Consider the following 21,371-nt stretch of genomic DNA (forward strand, 5'->3'; position numbering starts at 1 on the left):
TTGTCTATCAATAACAAAATTACATAATTAAAGAAATGAACGTATGGATTAATATATATTCTAGCTCTCCAAAAAAAAGTGAGAGATAGCAAGAGATTTGGCTCATGTTTTATTTTAAAAGACAACAAAAACAAAATCCCTCCTCAGTTCTTAAGTGTTTTGTTTATGTCCCTCGAGGAATGAAAAGAAAAACGATTTGTTTTTACTTGTAAGGCCTTACTCAGTTGCCCAATTCCGCAGAAGAACTGGACAGTGAGGATCTCTCAGGTAAGGGCTAGTCACTAGGTAAGGCACTGCAGTGTCCAACCTGTGGGTGACTCAGTCCACTGTGACCCAATGACCACTTGGTTTGCTAAGCAATCAATCAATGTGGATCCTGAGACTAAGAAGAGAATGACTTCGTGGAGCTAACTCTCCTTCTCTGTTCACTCACCCACCTTTCTTTCCTCTGGTAACAGTGTGTCTCGTTTCGGACCAAGGCCTGTGCCATAAATACAGTAGAGAGCAGAGCGCCAAGGCCACCTCTGCTCTATGACTTGAAATAATGTGTTCCGTCCTACATATCTAATGGCTCAGGACAAATTTGGTTGTATCATAAAGCAGTTGATGTTGGATTATGTGACACGATCTAAAGTCATACTGACTGTCGACTTGTGTGGAATAGACGAGAAGGCCATGCTATAGCACTTGGAAGTAGCTGGTGGAAGCAGGTTCAGGTGGGCGGTTGTTTTGTCAGACACCGGGCTGTAAACTCTTTATCCACCTCAGACCTTTTCCACAGCATAGTGAGCTCTTGCGAAAGGAGGTTTCCTGCCTGATTGCAGGATTTAGGTGTTACTGACCCAGAATAAGAGCAGATCCTAAAAAGGCCGGAGGAGGCAGGAGATTTAAAGTGGTCAGGGCTAAACAATTATATGAGCTCCCATTGATGTCATGAGACTTCAGTGCCAACTGCCTACAGCTTCTGATTGGTCACTTAGTGAATCAGTAAGCAAGCCCCTTGACATTGCATTGGAGAAACCAAAGCACACATATGGTTGCTTCCTGGAGCGCAGAGGAAGGCAGGATTCCATATAAGTCTTTCCCAAATAATGTTCACTATAGTTGGTTTGAATGGCTGGTACTTTAGGTGCCATCTTGAACACGGCTAGTACTCCCCTCCCCCTGCCCCAATGTCTCAGAGCACATGGGATTTATTTCCAGTCTGTGCTTCTCTCAGACCTCAGGGGTGCTCTCACTTTTCTTCTCTGTCCCATGTGTGAGGGTGGGCTGAGCTGTTGGAGACTCCCAGAGTAGAAGCTTCCAGGAGGAGGCTATAGGCTGGGTCTGTTCCCTGCTGTGCACCTGTCCTGCAATAAGCAGCCAGCTAATACTTTCTGAACAAATGGACAAATTCTAAGTACTCGTGAATTTCAGTAAATCAGTTGTTTAGAAAGGAAACTACCTATTAGCCATGTCATTCCCTTGTCTCTTACTTGTGATAGATATATTTAAAGAAGTTGTAAAATTAAAAAAAAAACAAAAAATAAACAAACAAACAAAAAACCACACTAACTTTCCTTTCCTTTAAAACAAGAGTAGGTATGTCCTACCTGGCAGTAATGCAACGCCAGAAGTATAAACAAATGCTTCCCTCCCCGGGTGACAGTGGGCATTGTTCTGGCACCCACACCCCATTAAACAGAGCAGCCCTCAGGTGCACCCTGCACAACTGGATCTTTCAAGAATCCTGATGAAGTTCTCCTGGGTTGACCCTGATCTCTTTTGGCACATATTCCAGGCAAGGATCCCTCAGACAGGCAAACAGAACTTCATCCTCTTTAGGAAAACACGAATCAGCCAGGTCCCTCTTCTCCCAGCACCATCAATTAGGGGCATTGCAGGCCTCAGCCTGCCCCTGGTTAGATGGGCCCCCCACTGCTGCTCTATCAATCACCCGAGTCAGGAGCAATAAACCAACAACCATTTGTGTTCATAATAATTTGGTTAAATTAATAATTACACCGCCCCCATCCCCTCCCGTACCGAGTTCCCCCCCCCCCCTCGCCGGGAGTCATGGTGAACAGTGATAAACTGGCAGGCTGGGGCAGGGCTGCCTTTGCATCTGGTTTGATGAACTAATCAAAAACTGATTAGCACCTTTGTTCAAAGGGGATGCTGATTAATCAATTACTATTGATTGTGAGCTTGGCTTCTCCAGGCAGCGAAGAGACATCTAAAGGGAGAAAAAACAACCAATAAAAATTGAGCAGCTGTCATAGTGTTTAAATTTATTAAAACAAAATACATTATTTTTTATGAAGCTGTCTTGAAATGGGTCACTGAAGGGGAGCATATTGATTGAGAAAGGATGAACTTCTCAAATTTCTGTAGCCTGCAGACTGAATTCAATTATAATGCAAGACAAACAGGTTAACACCCGCCTTAAACAGCCCATCGATAAATTAGAGTAGGTGTTGCCCATTTAATGCTAAACTGTGATAATGAATAATGTTACCCACTCCCTGCTGTACTGGATAGAGAGTCCATCCTTTCCACATTAGGGATTAATGTTTCACACTTTCGGAGCTTCCCCTGCCCTGCCCCCACCCCCATTCCCCGGTGCCTGCCTCAGTTAATGACAGTTTCATAGGCAGCATATGGTATGCCGCCCTCAACCAGCAAAGCGGAATGCCCGGCTGATCCTCCTTTGTAATCTGCATTTAAAGAAAAAAAAAAAAAAAGATTTGGGGCCTAGTTCACTGATTTAATTATTGGCCAACTTGGGGGGGGGCGCTTATCCGATTCTTTCTTGAACCCTTTTATTTACTTTTTGGGTCTTAACTTTATTGATCTATAGATCCACACTACTTTTGAATTGTTTTATCAATTACATCTGCTGTTTCTCGGTGACAGCTGGTGGTTATTACCACCCATGTGGAATAGAATAGCTTTAAGCATATTTATCCTTCTACTTTATTTTAAAACTTTAACAAAAATGTCTCCAACTGCCTCCCTCCCCGCAGCATGGAGGAGCCTCTGGGAACTGTTCAGTGGAGTGCGGTGGTAAATAGTGTGCCAGAGAATGGCCCTCAGCAGCGGCAGGGCAGCCCATCAGTCTTCAGCTGTGGAAGCAGGGCACCGACAAGGCATTCCAGTACTGCTTTCTTGTTACTCTCAAAATGAGAGAGTGATCTGGAAAATTCCTCCATGCCCTTCACAAGCCACAGAAACACACCGGGGAGGGGCAGGCTTCCGCCTGACTTCCATGACCCCTGACCCCTGCGTAGGTGCTGGGAGCAACCCAGTGACCCAGCTCCTGGGTCCCCAGGTGAATTACAGGAGCTTGGGCTTCACCTCCCAGCCCTCACCTCCAGGGAGTCTCAGGCAGGGTGCAGTAGATGGTGGACTCATGCGTGCGTGCGTGCATCCCCGCACAGGTGAACGCATTTGTGCATACAAGCACACACACACAGCCACTCAGTAGCCGCTGCATTTTGGAGGAACTCTTCAGTTAGCACCACAGGATGTGTGATCCTGCTTTGGAAAACAGGCTGTTGGATGTCAGGAGAAGAAGGAAAGAAAGACTCTACCATTAAGCAATGCCCCTAGCCCTCCTATATATCACCTAATTTTTTATTCCAAAAAGCATTTGAGCACCATGTGCTTGGTTCTGGGCTAGCCCCTACTACACAGTGGTAAACAAGACCCAGTAGGAATTGGACCAGCCTTGGATCTCACAGGCTCGTCCTGCCACCCCATGATAACTTTCCATTGGGGAACACAGACTGCTTACCCAAGTTGACTGTGACTATGGAGAAGTAACACCAAGTAGTGAGAGATGAAGAGCTGAGACAGAAGAAGGTGGGGGCCAGAGAGCAGGGGCAGGAAGGCCTGGTGGATGAGACGAGCCACAGCTGCAGGGGATCCCGGAGAAATCCATGCAGGTTAGTTAGGGAGGGTTGATCATAAGTGAGGAAAGCAGGCAGCCATAGGGGCCCACACAGTTTACAAGGACAGAGTTTAAACGTGGGTCCTCCGATTCAGGGTTCCCGGCCTCTGAGATCACCACAGCTCCCTTTACTCAGCAGTCTCTCACTCCTCCTGGCCCTTCTTCATCCATGTTAGGGTGGGCATCAGGGATCATGCAACGGAAAGCTGGGCTCTGAGCAGCCTATCAGATACACAGCCATGGGTACTAACTGACCTGGAAACACTATTTTAATCACTAAATGAAGCCCCTTCCCCTTCAGAAAAGCTCCATCCTGCCCTGCTCTGGTGTTTCCAGTGCAGCTGCCCCGTAGACTTCCCTAAATGATGAGATTCATTTCCCCCTGAGGTGGCCCTAAATGACGTTATAAACCAATGCTTGGGAAGCTTCAGTCTTGAAAATGTAAGTTGTGTTCCCTGGTGCATACCTGTAACATCAGTGTTTGGGGGCTGAAACAGAAGGGTCTTAAGGTTAGTGTAAATCAGATCTGTGAGAGATCTCGGGAAACCCGTGGTCAGTGACTTTCCCACAACAGAAGTTTGGGTTTCCTCCTAATACTGACCTTTCCCGTAATCCAACACACAACTGTTTTAACCATGGAGAGCAAGGTGGTCATGGCCAAGTAGACCAAACGCTTCCTTCAGACAGCAAAGTCGCTGGCCACAGTGCCAAGTGTGAGTTCCAGTTCCACAGGTTGGACACTGCTTTGGGGTGACTTCACCACATTCATGATTCCATCTCCTCACACCCCTAAATGCCTGAGGCCCCCCGAAGCATCTATAGAGACAGATTCTAGTGGGAATGCTGGTTACACTCTGTCCTCTTTACCAGGTTCCTATAAGGAAAACCCCAGTGTCGTCCTCAGTGCCTCCCCTTTGCTTAAAACAGAGAAGGCAATCCCACTGTCAGTGTCCTGTTACAAGATGAGGAGTGGTCCAGGGTCCCTCTGAAGATGCTAAACACCTTGGGATTGGCACGGCTCCATGAAGCCATTTCTGCTAATGGTTAAATTAACTAAACCAAATGGCTAGAGAAGGGAGAGACACCAACATTTTCAAAGACTGGTCCTGACTTTTAGCTGTGGAGGGTTAACATTGCAGTCCTCACATGGTATACCTGAACCATAACGTGCATCCGATGGCCTGGTGCTTCCTTAATCCCCATGGAAACCAGCAAAGCCTCAGCTACAGCACATGCCAATTCTGTATAAGTGAAATGACAGCTTGGTCACCCTTGTTCCTAAAGAGTTGACAAACATTGGCCTAGGATCCGTGATAAGAACCAAAAAGCTCCTCCTCAGGTTTTTATAGCGCAGACTGATGCTCAGCAGACATCAAGTCCCAACAGCCTGCTCTAGCCCCTGACAGCAGCCCTGGCAGACTCTCATTGGGGCCAGTGTCTTAGAGTAGGCGATTGGCTTGCCTGAAGTCATACAGAATAGAATGAAGTTCAGCTTCTGACCCAGGTCTGATGGCAAATGGGCTCCTATCCCATCCCTTGTGCCTAGGCACTGGCAGGCAGGGAGAGCCTGAGTCCTGGTCACTGAGTCCTGGTCACAGTCAGTGTCTGTGCACAGTTGTCATTTAAGTGAGCCTCTGCTGAGATCCAGGGTACACACTGAGGACAACCTCGGGTTTTCTTTGTAGTGGCCTCGCACAGCCCCTCTAAATGTCAGAATAGCCGCATGCCATTGCTAGAATGGAACGCAGCTGATGGCTGATGCTGGCCGCCTGGCATGCTGTATGGGAATCTTCATGATTTTCTTGCCTCCGTTGATGCCTTGCCTTCCCTTCTCTGAGAAGATGGAAAGGGAAGGTTATGCTGCATAAAGGCTAGTGTGCTCCAATATATATTAACATCTTAATGGGAAAGCTCTGCATGTACTGTATACATTTACTACTCTCTGACAAGAGGGAATTAAATGTCAGAAGGATTTGTAGCATCTATAATTGAATTGGTGCTGAGAAAAGCAAATCTTAAGAGAAGAATAACATATTAGGATTAGCAAACAACGTGGCGTTTTGTCAGCGCTTGCCATTCAGTGTGTTCCCCTCCAGTAATAAAGCTGTGCTTTTAAAGTGCAAGCTTAGCTCGGTTGCCTTAGGTGAGAGCTACCATAGGTGATGAGAATAGGTAGCTTTACCTTTCAGATAAGCGCTGTGTGTGTGTGTGTGTGTGTGTGTGTGTGTGTGTGTGTGTGTGTGATTTGAGGTTTTGCTTTGTTTTACATTTTTGCTTTAGCTTTGGGATGTGGACCACCAGCCTCCCCTCCCTCATCCTTAGCAAGAAGTAGCAAGTGACATCACAGTCATTAAGCCTTTTCTGAGATAGACTAATCCATCCAGCTCTAGGAAGCCAGAGGCAGCATTTCCATCATAAACACCAATTCTAAGAGTTTTTAATTAAACCGACTTGTCCAGAGAGACCTCCGCTGCACCAAGCGACAGAACTGTTGCAAAATGTCAGCCTCAGCTCAGGCTCCAGTCACCCCTGGGCAGGAGAGGCCCCCGGGGGGTTGAGGGAGGCTTAGAAGTGCCCCACTTTAAATGAGACTGAAAAGAACAGATCAGTGGGTGCTAGAGCAGTATCTAGCCTGCCCCAAGGAAGCCTGAGATGTGAAGGTACAGCAGTGCAGCTTTGGCCGTGATGCCTGACACTGCATGCTTACACTCCACCTTCTCCAAAGCAGGGGCTCAGTAAGTATCCTTTAGATTATGAGGTTGCCATGAGGGCTCTGCTCCGTGAGTCCCTCTGCCAGTCCTTCCTTGCCAGGAGCTTGTCAAGAACATCCTAGCCATTCCCTGGTAACCCATCCATCCCTGCTTTGGCAGCACAGCCAGCAAGGCTTATGCCAGATCCACGATCATGGCATTCTCCTGGCAGTTCGTGTGCCACATCTCCTGCCAGGTGGTAAGGTAGCCATAGAAACCTGCCCCTTTCGCAGACGCCTGATCCTCCACACAGGCAGCAGGGGCTGGGGAGTGCTGTGTTGAAGGAGTGCTCCACTTTGGTAAGTGTTTAAGGAGTGAAGGCAAGGAGAAAAAGTGAGAGATGAAGGGGTAGGGAGGACCTGGAAGTCCAGTCTGGCCTTCGGAGTTATCCCCATTCACATTGCCTTTGGGTCCGGTCAACCGCAGAGCTGCAGAAAGCTGAGCAGGTTGGGACATCCCTGGGATTTTGATGAAAGGATTTATGTTTATTTTTCGTTGTTTTGTTGTTATTCTGAGATGTCTAAAATACTAAAGTCAAGGCCAGGGTGGTTGAAGCGATGGCGGAGCTTTTTGTTTTGTTTTGTTTTGTTTTGTTTTGTTTTTGTCTCATCTTGTTGCCAACTTGACATTCTGGAAGCAACTTAGAAACCTCACCTGCAACCACGTTGTTTCAGCTTCTTACCAGAAGAAAAGCTAACTCACAGTTATAAGTAACTCATGATGTATCTGTCACCCTTAGAACTACACAAGTGGTGCAGGATGGGACGGGACAGAACAGGCAAACCAGAAGTTGTACCACAACAACTTGTCTCGCTCAGTGTTCGGTGTTGTGCAGTTTAGACTTGCATCCACCTCACTCGTTATCTGAATGTGTGTGTGGAGTTCACTACACACAGACCGTGGTTAACCGAAGCGAGAGTGACTGTCTTTGTATATGCACGTACCACGCATGTATTTGACATTCCTCTCCAGGACAACAAGGACACACCTTTATCCCAAAATAGAAACGTGCTAACACTGGCGACTATATATGAGGAAGAATCGTATCTGCTTAGGAAGCAAGAAAGCAAGATTGCACAAGCCCCAGAGGTTTCCCTTTGCCTGAAGTTAGGCTCCTTTATAAGAGCTTACACCCCCACAGTCACTTCTCACCTGAGAAGCTGCAACAACGCAAACAGCAAAGGGCACAGGACCCACATGGATGCATGGACTTCCTCTGAGGAACAAGAACTTCCACTGATGGGGACGGACGCCCATGGCCTTCCCACCTAGTAATTCTCAGGACCCAACCTTAATTCTCACCTTGTGATCAGGACAGGTGAGATGGAGGCTGGCAGACTTTACCAGGGATCTTCCCACCATCTCCTGTTTCAATCCATCACCTGTCAGCCAAGTGCATCCCTCTAGCATCGCATGCTGCTGCTCTCTGTAACCAGCAAGGTGCCAGCAGCAGGTATGGGTGGTGCTCACCCGGTAGCAAGTGACCAGCATCACCCCTTCCACTTTGGACCAATCCACGGCACCATTGGAATCTCCTCCCATCCCACAAGAAGAAATAGAAGAGACAGTGAGAAACAACTGCTCTCCCCAGGGGAAGCCAGACCATGACAGGCACTTAGGAACAGTCACGGCTCTATTACTACCTCCCATGGTCAGCCAGGGGTGGGAGTGGGGAGGAGGAGAGGTGGGAAGAGGCGGCGCGGAGCTCATAACCAGCAGTGTTCCCTGTAAATTAAACATCAGTTACCCTCTGTGTCCATCTGCTATAATGGAAGGTAGGAAAAGTGTCTTGATGATGAACTGGCGGTGGTAAACTTTCTGATCAAAGTGAATATAGAAAGATTACACTTATAAATAAGTATCTCAAAAGTGTTTGTGTGTCCTTGAGGGTAGGGAAGAGAAGTCGAACAGGTATCTAGTGTGGACTGTGTGCAGGGGGAAATAGCTAGACTGAGCACATTTGGAGAGCACAGGTCAGATGAGGAGGGAGGTAAGGAATCCCACAGATAATAGTTTTTACCCTTGTTTTGAGAAGGTTCACAGTCCTTCCATATTCCTACCCTTCCCCAAAGCTCAAACATACCACCACGTCTCTCTGGAGATGGAGAAATTGGTCTTTTAATAGTGAACAGGAATTGCCTGCCTCCGGTGGCTGGGGACTGTCTTAAACAGCTTCTAGAGACGTCCATGTACCCTCATGTCCTCTTACATGGCTCCTCCCCCTCTCCCTTGCCTCGTGTAGCTGTTTTCCCTCTTCTCTATCACTGTCCCAAGTCTAAGACACTCAGAGTTTGTTAAAATACAGTCAAACTTCAATCGGTTTGAAGCGACTGAAGATGAGTCGATTTCATTCCCACACGGGAAACACGGCTGGCAGGCTTTGCTATTGCTCAGTCCCTGTGAGAACATTTAGGTGGTTTTGTGGTGGGCTGTGTCTCCACGATATAATGATCCTCCAGCAGGCACTGGGACCCAGTACCACCCTGTGATGCCTCTCCGTCAGCAGCTTGACTGGTTTTAGGATCACCATGGAAACACACTCAAGGATGTATCTTTGATGGTATCTCCAGAAAGATTTAACTGAAAAGAAAGGCCCAATCCTAAATGTGGGGTGGCTCCGTTCCATGGACCAGACTCCAGACCAATAGAAAGAAAAAAAGCAAGCCAAGGACCAGTGTCTGCTTCCTGCTTCCTGACTGGGGGTGCCGTGTGACCAGCTGCCCCACTCAGCCCTACCACCTTCCCTCCCTGTCATGATGGAGTCTGTCTTCAAAATGGGAACCAAAGCAAGCCCTCTGTTAACGTTATTTGAGGCCAGTGTTTTGTCCCTGAACAAGAACAGAAATTAATGTGCTCACACACACACGGTACTTCCCAACAATGGGCTGTTTCTTAAAAGGCAAAACGTTTCCATGATCACCTTCTGCTCCATGGAAAGGACTTTGAGGACAGTAGAGGCTGCATTGGCTGCAGTCAGCAACACTTGGGCTGAGACAGAAAAGAGATTCCTCACGACCACATCTCAAGCGGAGCTTATTAGACACGTTGCTGAAGAGGCTTGCACATCACGGAGTAGACTAATTGGCTGCAGCACTCTGCCTCCAACCCATCTCCATCCTCCAATTAAACTCCCATCATCCTGTTGTCCGGGCGACCTGCTGCTGCCTCTGACTTGGCATTTCTGTTGGGGTTTGAGGTTTGAGTTATTCCGTAGTCCTTCCAAAGCTAACTCCATGGAACACTTTAAATACTCCACGTTTTAATTGAAGCTCTTTAATTAAAGCACTTTCCATAGAAGCCACGGTCACGAGTTATTTTGCCACATCCTTCCGTGTTTAGTCTCCAAGCAGAATTGGAAATATCGATAGAAAGTGTGAGCCCTGCGCTCCCGCTGAAAGCGTTGTATCAGGTTTCGGCTCAGAAGAGTACCATTACCTTTAGCTGTCACGGATCTGTACACTTGATCGATAAACTTCAAATATTATTAGAGGTGGAGGCTTCAGAGATTTGCTCTGTTCTTTGGAGAGAGACAGAGATAAATCTTTCTTAGAAATTGACTTGAATTTGCACTCTCGGTCTTCCCGGTGAAACGCATTTCTCTTAGGCATCCAGCAACTACAAGGGGGGCAGATTTATAGGCCATGTGCTTCATGTACTGAAAGATTTAAATGGTAAATCCTTCACATATGACTTCACAAATCATGTAAAGTTAAAAGATTTTTACCGTTTCTGTTGCTGCTGTGCTTAAATTGTAAGGTACAGCCAGTAAATCATTTTAATGGAGGTGTCGTACTTGACTCAATAAAAAGAAAAAAAAAAAAGACAATGGTTTAGCTTCCACTCCAAAATGTTAATGTATTAATCAACGGGAGAATAATTGTTTCTTACTATGTTATAAATCTCAGGTGCCATTAGGATTTCAGCAAAAGGTGATGTAGCCACCACATTCCTAAATTACAGTTGTTTACCCTGCCATGCTTCCATCCTGCATCACCATAGCTCATTCTGGGTTCATTCTGAAGTTGTTCCCCAGCCAAAGAGCCAAAGGGGACACCCTGAGGGAGTGAGGCTTATAAGAGAAAACTAATTACATTTTGAGGGGTTAAATAACATCAAAACTGTCTGTGGTGAGGGGCAAGCATTCCTTTCCACCATACAGTTTTCTCTTTTTCTTTTTTTTTTTCCTTTTTTTTTTAATTAGGTTTTTAGATCTTAAATCAAGGCTCTCTCCTTCCTCACACCTTGTAAGTGTGGCTGGCATATTATATGCCTCTAGTCTTCACAAGCCTGCCTTGCTTCCTTCCCTTTGTGAGTTCTTCTGAGGAAGTGAGCTGTGGGACCTCTATCGTTCCCTCCCCTGCCCCCAGTTCCATAGCCCGAGGGTTCCCTCCGTGGTGTCCATAAATAGTTAGGCCACCCTCCTTAATTATTAGGAGCCAGAAGCCCCAGGATGTGTACAGTGGGCACTAAGAATAGGTGCGAACAGTCAGAATCCAGCACCTTCCCTCCCCCACCCCCACCCCCGACAGCCTCCTAAGCCCCCCCCCTCCCCATGCAGTAGCACTCCTGTGCTGCCTCTAATGAAATGGCCTTGTGGGGGAGAACAGATCAATTCTGGACTGGTCAGGTCAGGCTGTTCCCTCCGCGTAACTTGATCCGTCTGGTTTGTTCTCTCTGACTCCTCCATTAAAAAAAAGGAAGATGATCTTCTGACCCTGGAGGCAGTGTCCCTGGGGCCCTTGGTGTCTTGTCGTCCCTTCTACATCCCTGTTCCTCTTCTAATTTCAACAGATTCTCGAGCAGGTGAAGAGGGGACCATTGGGGCAGTGGACCACGCAGTGATTGGTGGCGTCGTAGCCGTGGTGGTGTTTGCCATGCTATGCTTGCTCATCATTCTGGGCCGCTATTTTGCCAGACATAAAGGTAAGCGGGGTGCTCTGGCAGGCTGGAGCAACATGTCACCACAGCCCTGGCTCTGGGGGGGCTTCACTGCTGGCATTATAGTAGGCAGTTTGGTGTAAAGGACGGCACAGCCTATATGGTTTCTAAATCAGAGAGAAGGGGATTGGGGCGGATGGAGAAACCTTAGCCACGGCTGCTGAGGACTCTGCGGGAGGATTTCGATTCCCTCTGAATACAAAGCGGTGTAAGTCTGCGGTTCTCCAGTCTACATTTGGGAGTAGAGTCAAAATGGTAAGGTCAGGGCTGGCATGACAAGGAGCCTGAGCCCTGGAAGGTTGTGTATGCATGGCAAGCATAGCCACAGCCTGCTCGCTTCCCAGGAGACAGGAGGACCCATTTGCTGCCCCTGAACTCTGAGTAAGCTGGTCCCCAGAGCCAGAATATTTCCCTCTCGATGTGATATGCCTGGGCTTTGTTGGTTTTTTTTTTTTTTTTAATCCTTTGCCTTAAAAGCCACATAAATATGTATTTTTTAAATTATCGGGGCAATTGATTTAAATTGCCATTAATCATCACACTTACCAACTGTGCAGACTGGATGGGCAATCATCTTTGCCGATGCTCTTCCTCTCTGCCTCATGCTGCTCTGGGCCTCTTCTCCCCTCCTGGTAATTTAGTCTTTCTTTTCTTTGTCGGCCCTTGTCTTTCTCAGTTGTTTTTCTCAAGCATTGTGCACTGAGCTTTGGGACAGAGGGGGAGGGAGGTGTAAATGCTTGCATACAGCTTGATTGTTACTTGGGTTTGGGGAAGGTCCCTGGAGCCCAGCAGTGGAGGTCCAGGGTACTTAACAAAAGCCTTTAGGATCCAGAAGTGTCTGTCTGAAGCACAGAACAGTTGGGGAGCCCTGGAGCTGTGTGGGTCAGAACCTCTGCCTTTCAGTGCTTAGCTTGGTAAAGCCAGAGAGTGGAGCAGAGTGTGCACAGCATCTGTGGAGGATCAGGGGAAGGGGATGCACGTGCAAGCTCTCTCTGCAAGAGAGGACATAGCAAGGGAACAGTTGACCACCTGCTTGCTCAGCTTATCACTTTAAGATCTGAGAGTTCCGCAAAATGTCTTAGGCTTTTTTTTAAGTCAGAACATACTGGTAAGTGGATGATCAGATTTCCCCAGGCAGTTTGAGCTCTACCTGCCTGCTACTCCAAGGTGAAGTCTTGTCTCTCTCCATGTAAACGTTTGGGATTTGGTGATAGAAATGTCACCAACTTGGTTAATGTTCTGTCTATTGTCATTATAAAGTGGCTGTGACAATTAGCAAATCCATGAATCGGGGTCCAGGCTCCAGTCAGGTGGTGAGAAAGAATCCCTTGCTCATGAAGACAGAGCCCAAGCCTCCACTGCAGCCCTTAAAATGTCAGATCACCTCCTCTGTCTGTAGCCCCTCTCTGAAACGGAAGGCACAGGGAAAACAGCCCTTACCCAGCGCATCACAGTCTCCCCTGTGGGTAGCCAGTAGCAATTCATGAAGCCAGGAGACTATGGTTGGAGTAACTGATTCAAGATGGCAGTAGAAGCATCTTTGGGGCCCTAATTCATTTATTGGCTAATTGCTCTTCCTTGCTTTGGTCTTTAACCATGTGCGAACATTTCTTGTCATCGGTCTTTGGTGTTCACTGTTAATTCGGTAGTCAGCAGCTCTCCAGCTTTCTGCATTTTAGCCCCACTCACGCCTTCTTCTCTGGTCATGATCACTGCTCTAATGTCTCGTTTGCTGAATTACATCGCAGCGGCTCAGTTGGAGTGGTTACCTTTGGAGCCCGGGATTCCCATCTGTCTCACCCACCCTGCTCTCTTCTTCCTATTGTTTTTTCCCCCCTCTGCTGCCTGCACACCACTTCGGCTGATGATGGCCATAAAGCAACTTGCCATCTCTGTACCACTTCTCACAGAGGCCACCAGAGAGTCACAGTGCTTTACCCCTTCATCTTTCAGGTACATACTTCACTCATGAAGCCAAAGGAGCCGATGACGCAGCAGACGCAGACACAGCTATAATCAATGCAGAAGGAGGACAGAACAACTCCGAAGAAAAGAAAGAGTACTTCATCTAGATCAGCCTTTTTGTTCCAATGAGGTGTCCAACTGGCCTGTTTAGATGATAAAGAGACAGTGATACTGGAACTTGCGAGAAGCTCGTGTGGTTTTTTGTTTTGTTTTGTTTTTTTATGAGTGGGTGGAGAGATGCGAGACTGGGAAGGCTTGGGATTTGCAATGTACAAACAAAAACAAAGAATGTTCTTTGAAAGTACACTCTGCTGTTTGACACCTCTTTTTAATCTGGTTTTAATTTGGTTTGGGTTTTGGGTTTTTGTTTTCATTTATATTTCTTCCTACCAAGTCAAACTTGGGTCCTTGGATTTGGTTTTGGTAGATTGCAGAAAATTCTGTGCCTTGTTTTTCATTCGTTTGTTGTGTTTCTTCCCTCTTGCCCATTTATTTTTCCCAAAATCAAATTTGTTTTTTTCCCCTCCCAAACCTCCCATTTTTTGGAATTGACCTGCTGGAATTCCTAAGACTTTCTCCCTGTTGCCAGTTTCTTTTATTTGTGTTAACGGTGACTGCTTTCTGTTCCAAATTCAGTTTCATAAAAGGAAAACCAGCACAATTTAGATTTCATAGTTCAGAATTTAGTGTCTCCATGATGCATCCTTCTCTGTTGTCGTAAAGATTTGGGTGAAGAAAAAAAAAGAAAAAAAAAGAAAAAAAAAAAAAGAAAACACTGAAAACTCTTTGCTGCTGCCCATGTCTTAAATATGTAGAGCAGCGAAGACTAGAAACGTAGACTGTGACCCAGACGCTGTCGTCTGCTGTGGATCTTCATTACTGTACAGGGTTATCTGCAAGTGAGGTGTGTCGCAATGAGATTGAATCTGTCGTGAATTCTTTATCTGTAGGCGGCTCAGTATAGATTACCCCACGCTGTGCAGAAAGATTTTGGAGTGGAAAGGTCTCCTCCTTCCTCGTTGCCCTAAACAGACCCGACATGTGAGGTCTGTCTGTTTTATGTAAGTGGACAAATTTGAGATGTCACAGGAGGGGAAGCAGGGAGGGGGTACGACAGTTCTGCTCTGATTATTTCTACTCTCAACAATTCCATCCACCTTTCCCAATTGGCCTTACTGCTCACTAATGCAGGAGAGAGCAAGTCCGTGTGCCGTGTGACTGACTGGAGGGGACAGGCTTTGTTTAGGTTTTTTTTACCCCCACTTTGGTTTTGGTTCTGGGTTGTTTGGCTTTGTTTTTGTTTTCCTTTGTTCTCATTAAGGACGGCAGTGGGCTGTGTCCTGTGTGTACTGTATGTTACAGACACCGTCCTGCTGGGACACTTGTCCTGCTGGGATTCCCAGCTCCCACCCCCAACTCCTCTCTCATTCCTTCAGATTTGGCTTGACAAAGGCAGGAGGTACAAAAGAAGGGCCAGTATCGTTCTGGAAAGGTCAGAGCCCAGAGTCGAGGTGGGAAAGTGGCATAGAGGGATTTCCAGTTACTTAATCAAAACTCAAAACGTGAGTGTTTCTGTCTTTCGTGCACTAGGCCTGGCTTCTTTCCTCAGCCTTAAGAACCATCTGCCAAAAACTCCTCATCTCGAATGATGGCAGCCAGAGAGCATAGCTACTAAAATAAGTTTCCGTGAACATATCTTATGCCGGAGCCTGGGGGGAAGATAGAGGAGCGAAGGAACCCTTTGCATTCTCTAAAGCTAAGTGGGGGTTTGCAGAAGTGCTGAGGTCATCTAGCAGTAGTTCTGAAGGACAGAACCTAAACTCTTACCACACGTGTCGGTGAGCTCCAGACTCCAAAACAGCCCCTCTGGAAAGATGGCATCAGGAAAGATAGATCTATCTATATATATAAATATATAAATATATATTATATATAACATTTTCAGTCAGTACTTTTGGATTTTGCAAGGTGCATTTTTACTATTGTTACATTATGTGGAAAACTTACGCTGATTTATTTAAGGGGAAAAAAGTGTCGACTCTGTTCTTTGAAAGCGTATTTCTTTTTCTTGTCTTTATTTTAACTTCTGATAGAACCACTGCAATATGGGGGCCTTTTGGGAACGGACTGGTTTGTAAAGGAAAATTCATTACGGAGCAGTGTTTTGTTAACCCCTCTCCTGCCCCTAGGCACTTAACCAAGACAAAAAGCCACAAGGAACATCCCTTTTTCAAAAATTTTATAATGTGCATCTATTCCGAGCCCTTAGCACCCATCCTGACCATAGTGACCATATCAAAGGGTGACAACCAGTTAGCATGTCCTTGAAAGGGTTTTTCAGCTGTTCTTTTTAGAAAAAAAAATATAAAAAAAATATAAAAAAAAAACAAAAAAACAAACAAACAAACAAAAAAAACTACCATTGTTCACAGAATTGGCATCTCATTTTCGGGACCGCCCATCTTTCTGTTTTGACAAGTGTACAGTAGTGCAGTGTTCTGATGTAACTTTATGGCTTACAATGTTGACATGTCTCAGGTTCCTGTGTTTCGATTGGTGTTTTTCCGTCTCAGGTAGATTGCAAAGTGTAGGCCCCACACATTGGAAAAATAATAATAATAATAATAAATAATAATAATAATAAAACAAAGCAAAAACAGGAAATTATGGATTTTAGTTGTATATTGGTTTATGTATTTTTCTTAAGTATACAGTGCACTGTTTGAAATGTGTTGTTGAGTATTACTTTGTACAGGTTGATCACTTTTTTAGAGTGAAGAAAGAACAAACTTGGGGTTTTTTTTTTTTGTGTGTGTTTTTTTAAAGGAGTATAAAATAATGAAGGATGTATAATTGATGCCAAATAAGCTTGTTCTTTAGTCACGATGACGTCTTGTTTTTCCCTCTAGGCCAGTTCTGTTTCTAAGGTGTACAAGGACCATGTTACAGTGTAAGAAACTCCACATCCGTGTGTTCCCATTCGCATTTTGTATCGGTTCATGTATACCATTTTTACAAAAAGAAAAAAGAAAAAAAAAGAAGTACTATAAAATATCTGTCTTCTTAATAAAAAAATTAATGTTACAAGTGATCCTTTAAATCTCTTTCTGGATTCTTAAAACACACGGCCTCTGGTCCCAGCTTCCTCTCCTAGGACCTTGTGTCGGGCCCAGAGCGCTGGCAATGGTGGCTAGGAAGTGGCTACGAGCTGGGTCTCTCTCTCTCTCTATCTACCTATCTCTATCTCTCTATCTCTCTATCTCTCTTTCTCCTTCTCACCCTTGTCCTATCCTCTTCCACCCTCACAGTAGACAGGAGAATCCGGTGTTCGGCTGGACAGAGTTGCCTGCAGTGGGCGAGGTGCTTTGTGCAGGTGTGCGAAGCATAGTTGCCGGGGAACGCGCCTCCTGTGGATATGTCCACCACCACCCTCCCTGCCTCCACCCACCACCCACTCACTTCCCTGTTTTGCCTGCTCCACCCGCCTTTTTCTTTGGGAGTCCGTGTCTTAACAATTCATACTTCCTTCTTCCTTTTAAAATTCTCTCCTTTCACAAAATGAAGAGGTGCGCTGCTGGGTCGGCTGCCTACGGATTGTTCTCACTTACCGTTTAGGTCTTGGAGACTTCAGGCCCGGGTGGACTTGGAGAGCCAGCAGCATGGAATCACCATCCTTGCCTTGCAGGCGAAGTTAGCAATGACCACACTTGTTGTCCACGAGCACAAACCTGGCCACCCCTAAGTGCCCTTTCTCACCGTTCACCCAGCTCTCGCTGAGTCCCCCCTCTGTCTGTCAGGTAACCAGGAAGGTGTGGCAGGGAGAGACAAGGTAAGCCCCAAGAAAGACAAAGGCCGGGCATCTCATTTGGGGTTTTTACATCATGGTCTGGTTTCTGGTCTGTCTCTCGAGCAAAACATCACCAACAGAATCAGTTATGCAGTCACTAAATTGGGGCTGTGGGGGACACCGACATCTGTAAGTGGCCACAAGAGACTAAGGTACCAGTTACCTCAGTGAAGTGACCTCGGTTATAATTGCCACACCCCGGGCAATAATACAAACCAGTAGGTATTTCTTGGGGAAGGGGAGTAGGCAGAAACTGCCAGGTCTGCTCAGTGGAAGAGGCAGGAGCCTGGTCAGGTTTCCAAGGACATTAGAGAAGAAAAGTGAGTTAGGTGCAGAGGGCAGTGCACCCAGGCAGCAGGTAGCCATGTGAGGAGTGACGCGCTCATCCTCATAGTCTAGGCAGAACTTAGGGAATCCATTAGCTTGTCCCGCTTTTGCCAGAGAGCAAAGATAAACAGGGAAGATGATCTACCATATCTCTATAGGACAAGGGCAATTTAGGATAGCACTTGAGAGCCAAAGTAGACCCATCTTGGATTTAGATAACTGTCCCACCTTTACTAGCTGTGAAGCCTCTGGCATGTTACCCTCTGGCTTGTTTTGTTGGGTGAGGCAAGATGATTCGTTATAACCTCAGAGATCATTAGAGGACAGAGAATAGATAGATACACAGTCCTGGGCTGGGAGTTGAGCTCAGCGGCAAAGCAAGCATGAGGTCTTGAGTTCCATCTTCAGCACACCAGAACGATAAGAAACTGGTGCTTAGGCAGTATAGGCGCAGATAGGAAGTGAGCACTCATTACATGTTCATTCTACTGTAATGTTGATTTAGAAGGACAAGGTTGCCTGTGGCTATAAGAACTGGCCACTCCTTGGAGAAAACTGTCTGTGTGGACTCTTCATGCCTTTATGAATTTTTGCATAGACTATTTAAGGACTTCCTCATCATGGTTCATCAATATACTTATTTGTAGTTACACTGAGCCACATGGCATGCTGTATGTGCGATGTCCTTACCCATCTCCTTGCCTATACCATGAGGTTCCAGGTTCAACCTCAGCCCACAGAGCAGCGACCCTGCTGGTCATCGAACTGAGGCAAATACTGGGTGGTAGCTTGGCTCTTGAAGCACAGTAGGGCATGCAAATGAGAAAGAGCCTCAAGCCACTACACAGTTGACATGTTTCCCAGGTCCCTCTTAGTATAACACAAAAAATATAGTCCTTGCTTCCTCTAGAAGACTCTCGAAAATGTTTGGCCTGATTGTGTTCTCCAAATACATCAACTAGAACCCCAAGGTGATATCCAGGTGTTAATTGGTGCAATCTTTTACTGTCCCCTATCTAGTTGCATTGTTACTCTTATACCATGGACTTGCTCTATAGAGAGCTGTTCCTCTGAGTCTGTCATCCAGACCCTTAAAGCAGTCATACAGTCATCACAAGACCCTCCTTAAGTAAGACATTTCTGTTGTGTTATAAAATGTGGCCTCAGATTCCTAATGCACCTGTTTGCCAGGCTACCACAAGTATTTAATCATAAAGTCATATTCCTTCAGTAACTTCCATACTCTCACAGATAGTTCAGGGGGAAAAAAAAAAAAAACAACTCCAAAACGAAGCTGAAATGACCTGACCCCAGAGGTTCTTCACTATTGTCCAGACAGGCTCACAGCCACTCTGACAGAGGGTGTATAGTGACTTCTTAGCAAGTAGCAGGGCTTAAAGGGCCAGCAGTCAAGTGCTGGTTGCCTAGCCCAACTTTGTAGTTTCAGTCTCTATTTCAAGCTTTGACTAGGCAGGCCCATCCCTAACTAGGTAGCTCGTTGTGAGGCCTTGAAGACGTGTGCCTGTGCACACCAAGTTTAGCATCCTTGGTCCACCTGACCCTGAGACCTGCTAGCACTGGTATACGTGGTCCTCCTTTGGGGGAGGATGATCTTTTTGGTAATGGCTGTAAGGTAATATTAGCATGTATCACCAGGGCCCTTCAGAGTGAAGTTCCACAGGTTAGAAAAATTCAGAGTATGCCCTGCCTTATTTCTCCTCATATAGAAATGCTAAAGTATACCTCTAGTAGAAGCTGTGGGGTGCTGGAGCCCCACACCACCTTACCTGGTTATGAAGGAGGGTATGGGCACCAAGATAAGAGCACCCCAAAGTCCAGACCTGAACATCTAATGCTTTCGAGTCTTACTGATATCAGCATCCAGGCTCTTTTGCATAATAGGAAACGGCATGCTTTCTTTTAAGGGTGATGTTTTGTTTGCTTGTTTGTTTGCTTAGGAGTTTTGTTTTTGCTTTTCATGTAAATCCCCTGGTGGCCAGTGTGAGAACTACAAGTCTTGGTTATCTAAATGCGGATAGAATTAATTTCAAGACCACTGCCTTTTCTCTGCGCACACTCAATGCACGTACGCGCTTGCGTGCGTGTGCACACACACACACACACATCCTGCCTTTGCTCCCTCCTAATCCTTTAAAGTATTGGGTTGGGGAGTCAGGACCACTACGGAGGAGCAAAGCAACCCACACCGTGGGCCAAGACCTCTCCGGCTGTCCTCCATACATATTCTGGCTCACGCTCATATTTCAGACATGCCTGCCTTAAATCTTCCTTAAGTGCTATCTTCTCAGGTTAATTAATCACCAGGCTTAAACTTGCTGTTACCAGCAGGAAGTCCATCCTGAAGTCAGCAATGTTACGATTGCATCTTCTAATACTGTTTATCCTGCATTAGTGTTTACTTAGGGGGAAAATTGATCCGTAATTGATATTTCAGTCTTCCAGAGCTGGTGTTGGAAGAGTCTAATGCAAGCCTTTAATAGCAAGCAAATATTTAAATCCCTTAATGGTTGCTGGATATTGAAATGTGTGACTTTATTACTCTTTTCGGTTTGTTTTCTCTGTAGTTGTGTATTTCATCCCTTAAACTTGCAACGGATGCTGGCAGGCTCCAGTCTAGCTAATCCACAAGAGCTGTTTGCCCAGACACAGCAGTCCTGATTAAAAAGTATTGCTATGGATGGGGGTCTTCTACACTAATCAGTCTCTGTTAGCTAGTGACGAAATGCTATCCATCTCTCTCTCTCTCTCTTTCTCTCCCTCTCTCTAGGCCTGTTTTCTCTAACCTCCTCTCCCAGAATAAAGTGATGGGGGCAGCTATAGTGTCGCAGTTAGGAGCATGAATCTTTTATCGTTTGGACAAGGAAGGGGAAATGCCATTACTGTCAACTGAAATGTCCTACTTGGGTTTTTTGCTCCTGCTTCGCTGCCAAAGCCCATTGCTGCTGCTCACAGCTGTTCTTGATGGCTTGATCCTTAACACAGCCAGAAATGCAGCCGGGAGACACTTAAGACAGTTTATGGAAAATAATAGATTTCCTTGCAGAGACACCAAAGCCTCGAGAAGGGTCTGGATTCGCGTTAGACCCAGCCAAGATCACCAGTTCTCCCCCTTTCTGGCCTCAGTTACAAAGCCTCATGCTCAGAAAGGAGCAGGCCCTCTTGAATTCTGTTTTCCTGGTTGGTTTCTATCCACACCCGCAAGTCTCTGCCTCTGGAGCCCTTTGTCTCAGCACTCGCCCGCAGCCACCTGAGAGAAGAAACAGTATCTCCACACATGGACAGAAAAGACGCTGCGATGTGGAAAAGAAGTCCCAGGAAAGCCAGCCGAGGTGAGCTGAGACTCACCTCACCAGCCTGGGTGCCCCAGAGACAGAAGGCGACTATCAGTGCCCTCTCAGCATAGGGGTGGAATCCTTCCTTACCCATGTGGCCAATCAGGAATGCCAAGAAGGCATAGTTATCTCTGCTCCCTTCGGCTATGCAACCCCATCACCTTGCCAACTCTCAGGCAGCCCTTAGTTAGAAGTCTCTGGGATGGACGTCCCCTTGGGCAGCCCAAAAGGGAGAGGCTTCAAATACTGGGAAAATACTT

At 46.3% G+C, this 21,371-nt stretch overlaps 1 protein-coding gene across 7 annotated transcripts in view; it reads left to right on the forward strand.

Annotated features, from left to right (window-relative positions):
* The window catches only part of Cadm1 (cell adhesion molecule 1), a 322,090-nt gene extending 305,415 nt beyond the window's left edge, over positions 1-16,675 (forward strand). For 4 of the 7 annotated variants that reach the window (XM_021171381.3, XM_029481673.2, XM_021171384.2 and 1 more), the window contains 2 exons: positions 11,473-11,604; positions 13,573-16,675. In XM_021171381.3, the coding sequence (XP_021027040.1) occupies positions 11,473-11,604; positions 13,573-13,691 (251 nt within the window). In that variant the 3' untranslated portion in view covers positions 13,692-16,675. Of the gene's footprint in view, positions 1-213; positions 268-11,472; positions 11,605-13,572 lie in introns of all 7 variants that reach the window. The other 3 variants (XM_021171380.3, XM_021171382.3, XM_085844613.1) reach the window with 1 other exon arrangement.
* The last annotated feature ends 4,696 nt before the right edge of the window (positions 16,676-21,371 follow it).

Source organism: Mus caroli, unplaced genomic scaffold (genome assembly GCF_978045245.1).
Source record: "Mus caroli unplaced genomic scaffold, Mus_caroli_1 scaffold_11, whole genome shotgun sequence".
NCBI classification, from domain to species: Eukaryota; Metazoa; Chordata; class Mammalia; order Rodentia; family Muridae; genus Mus; species Mus caroli.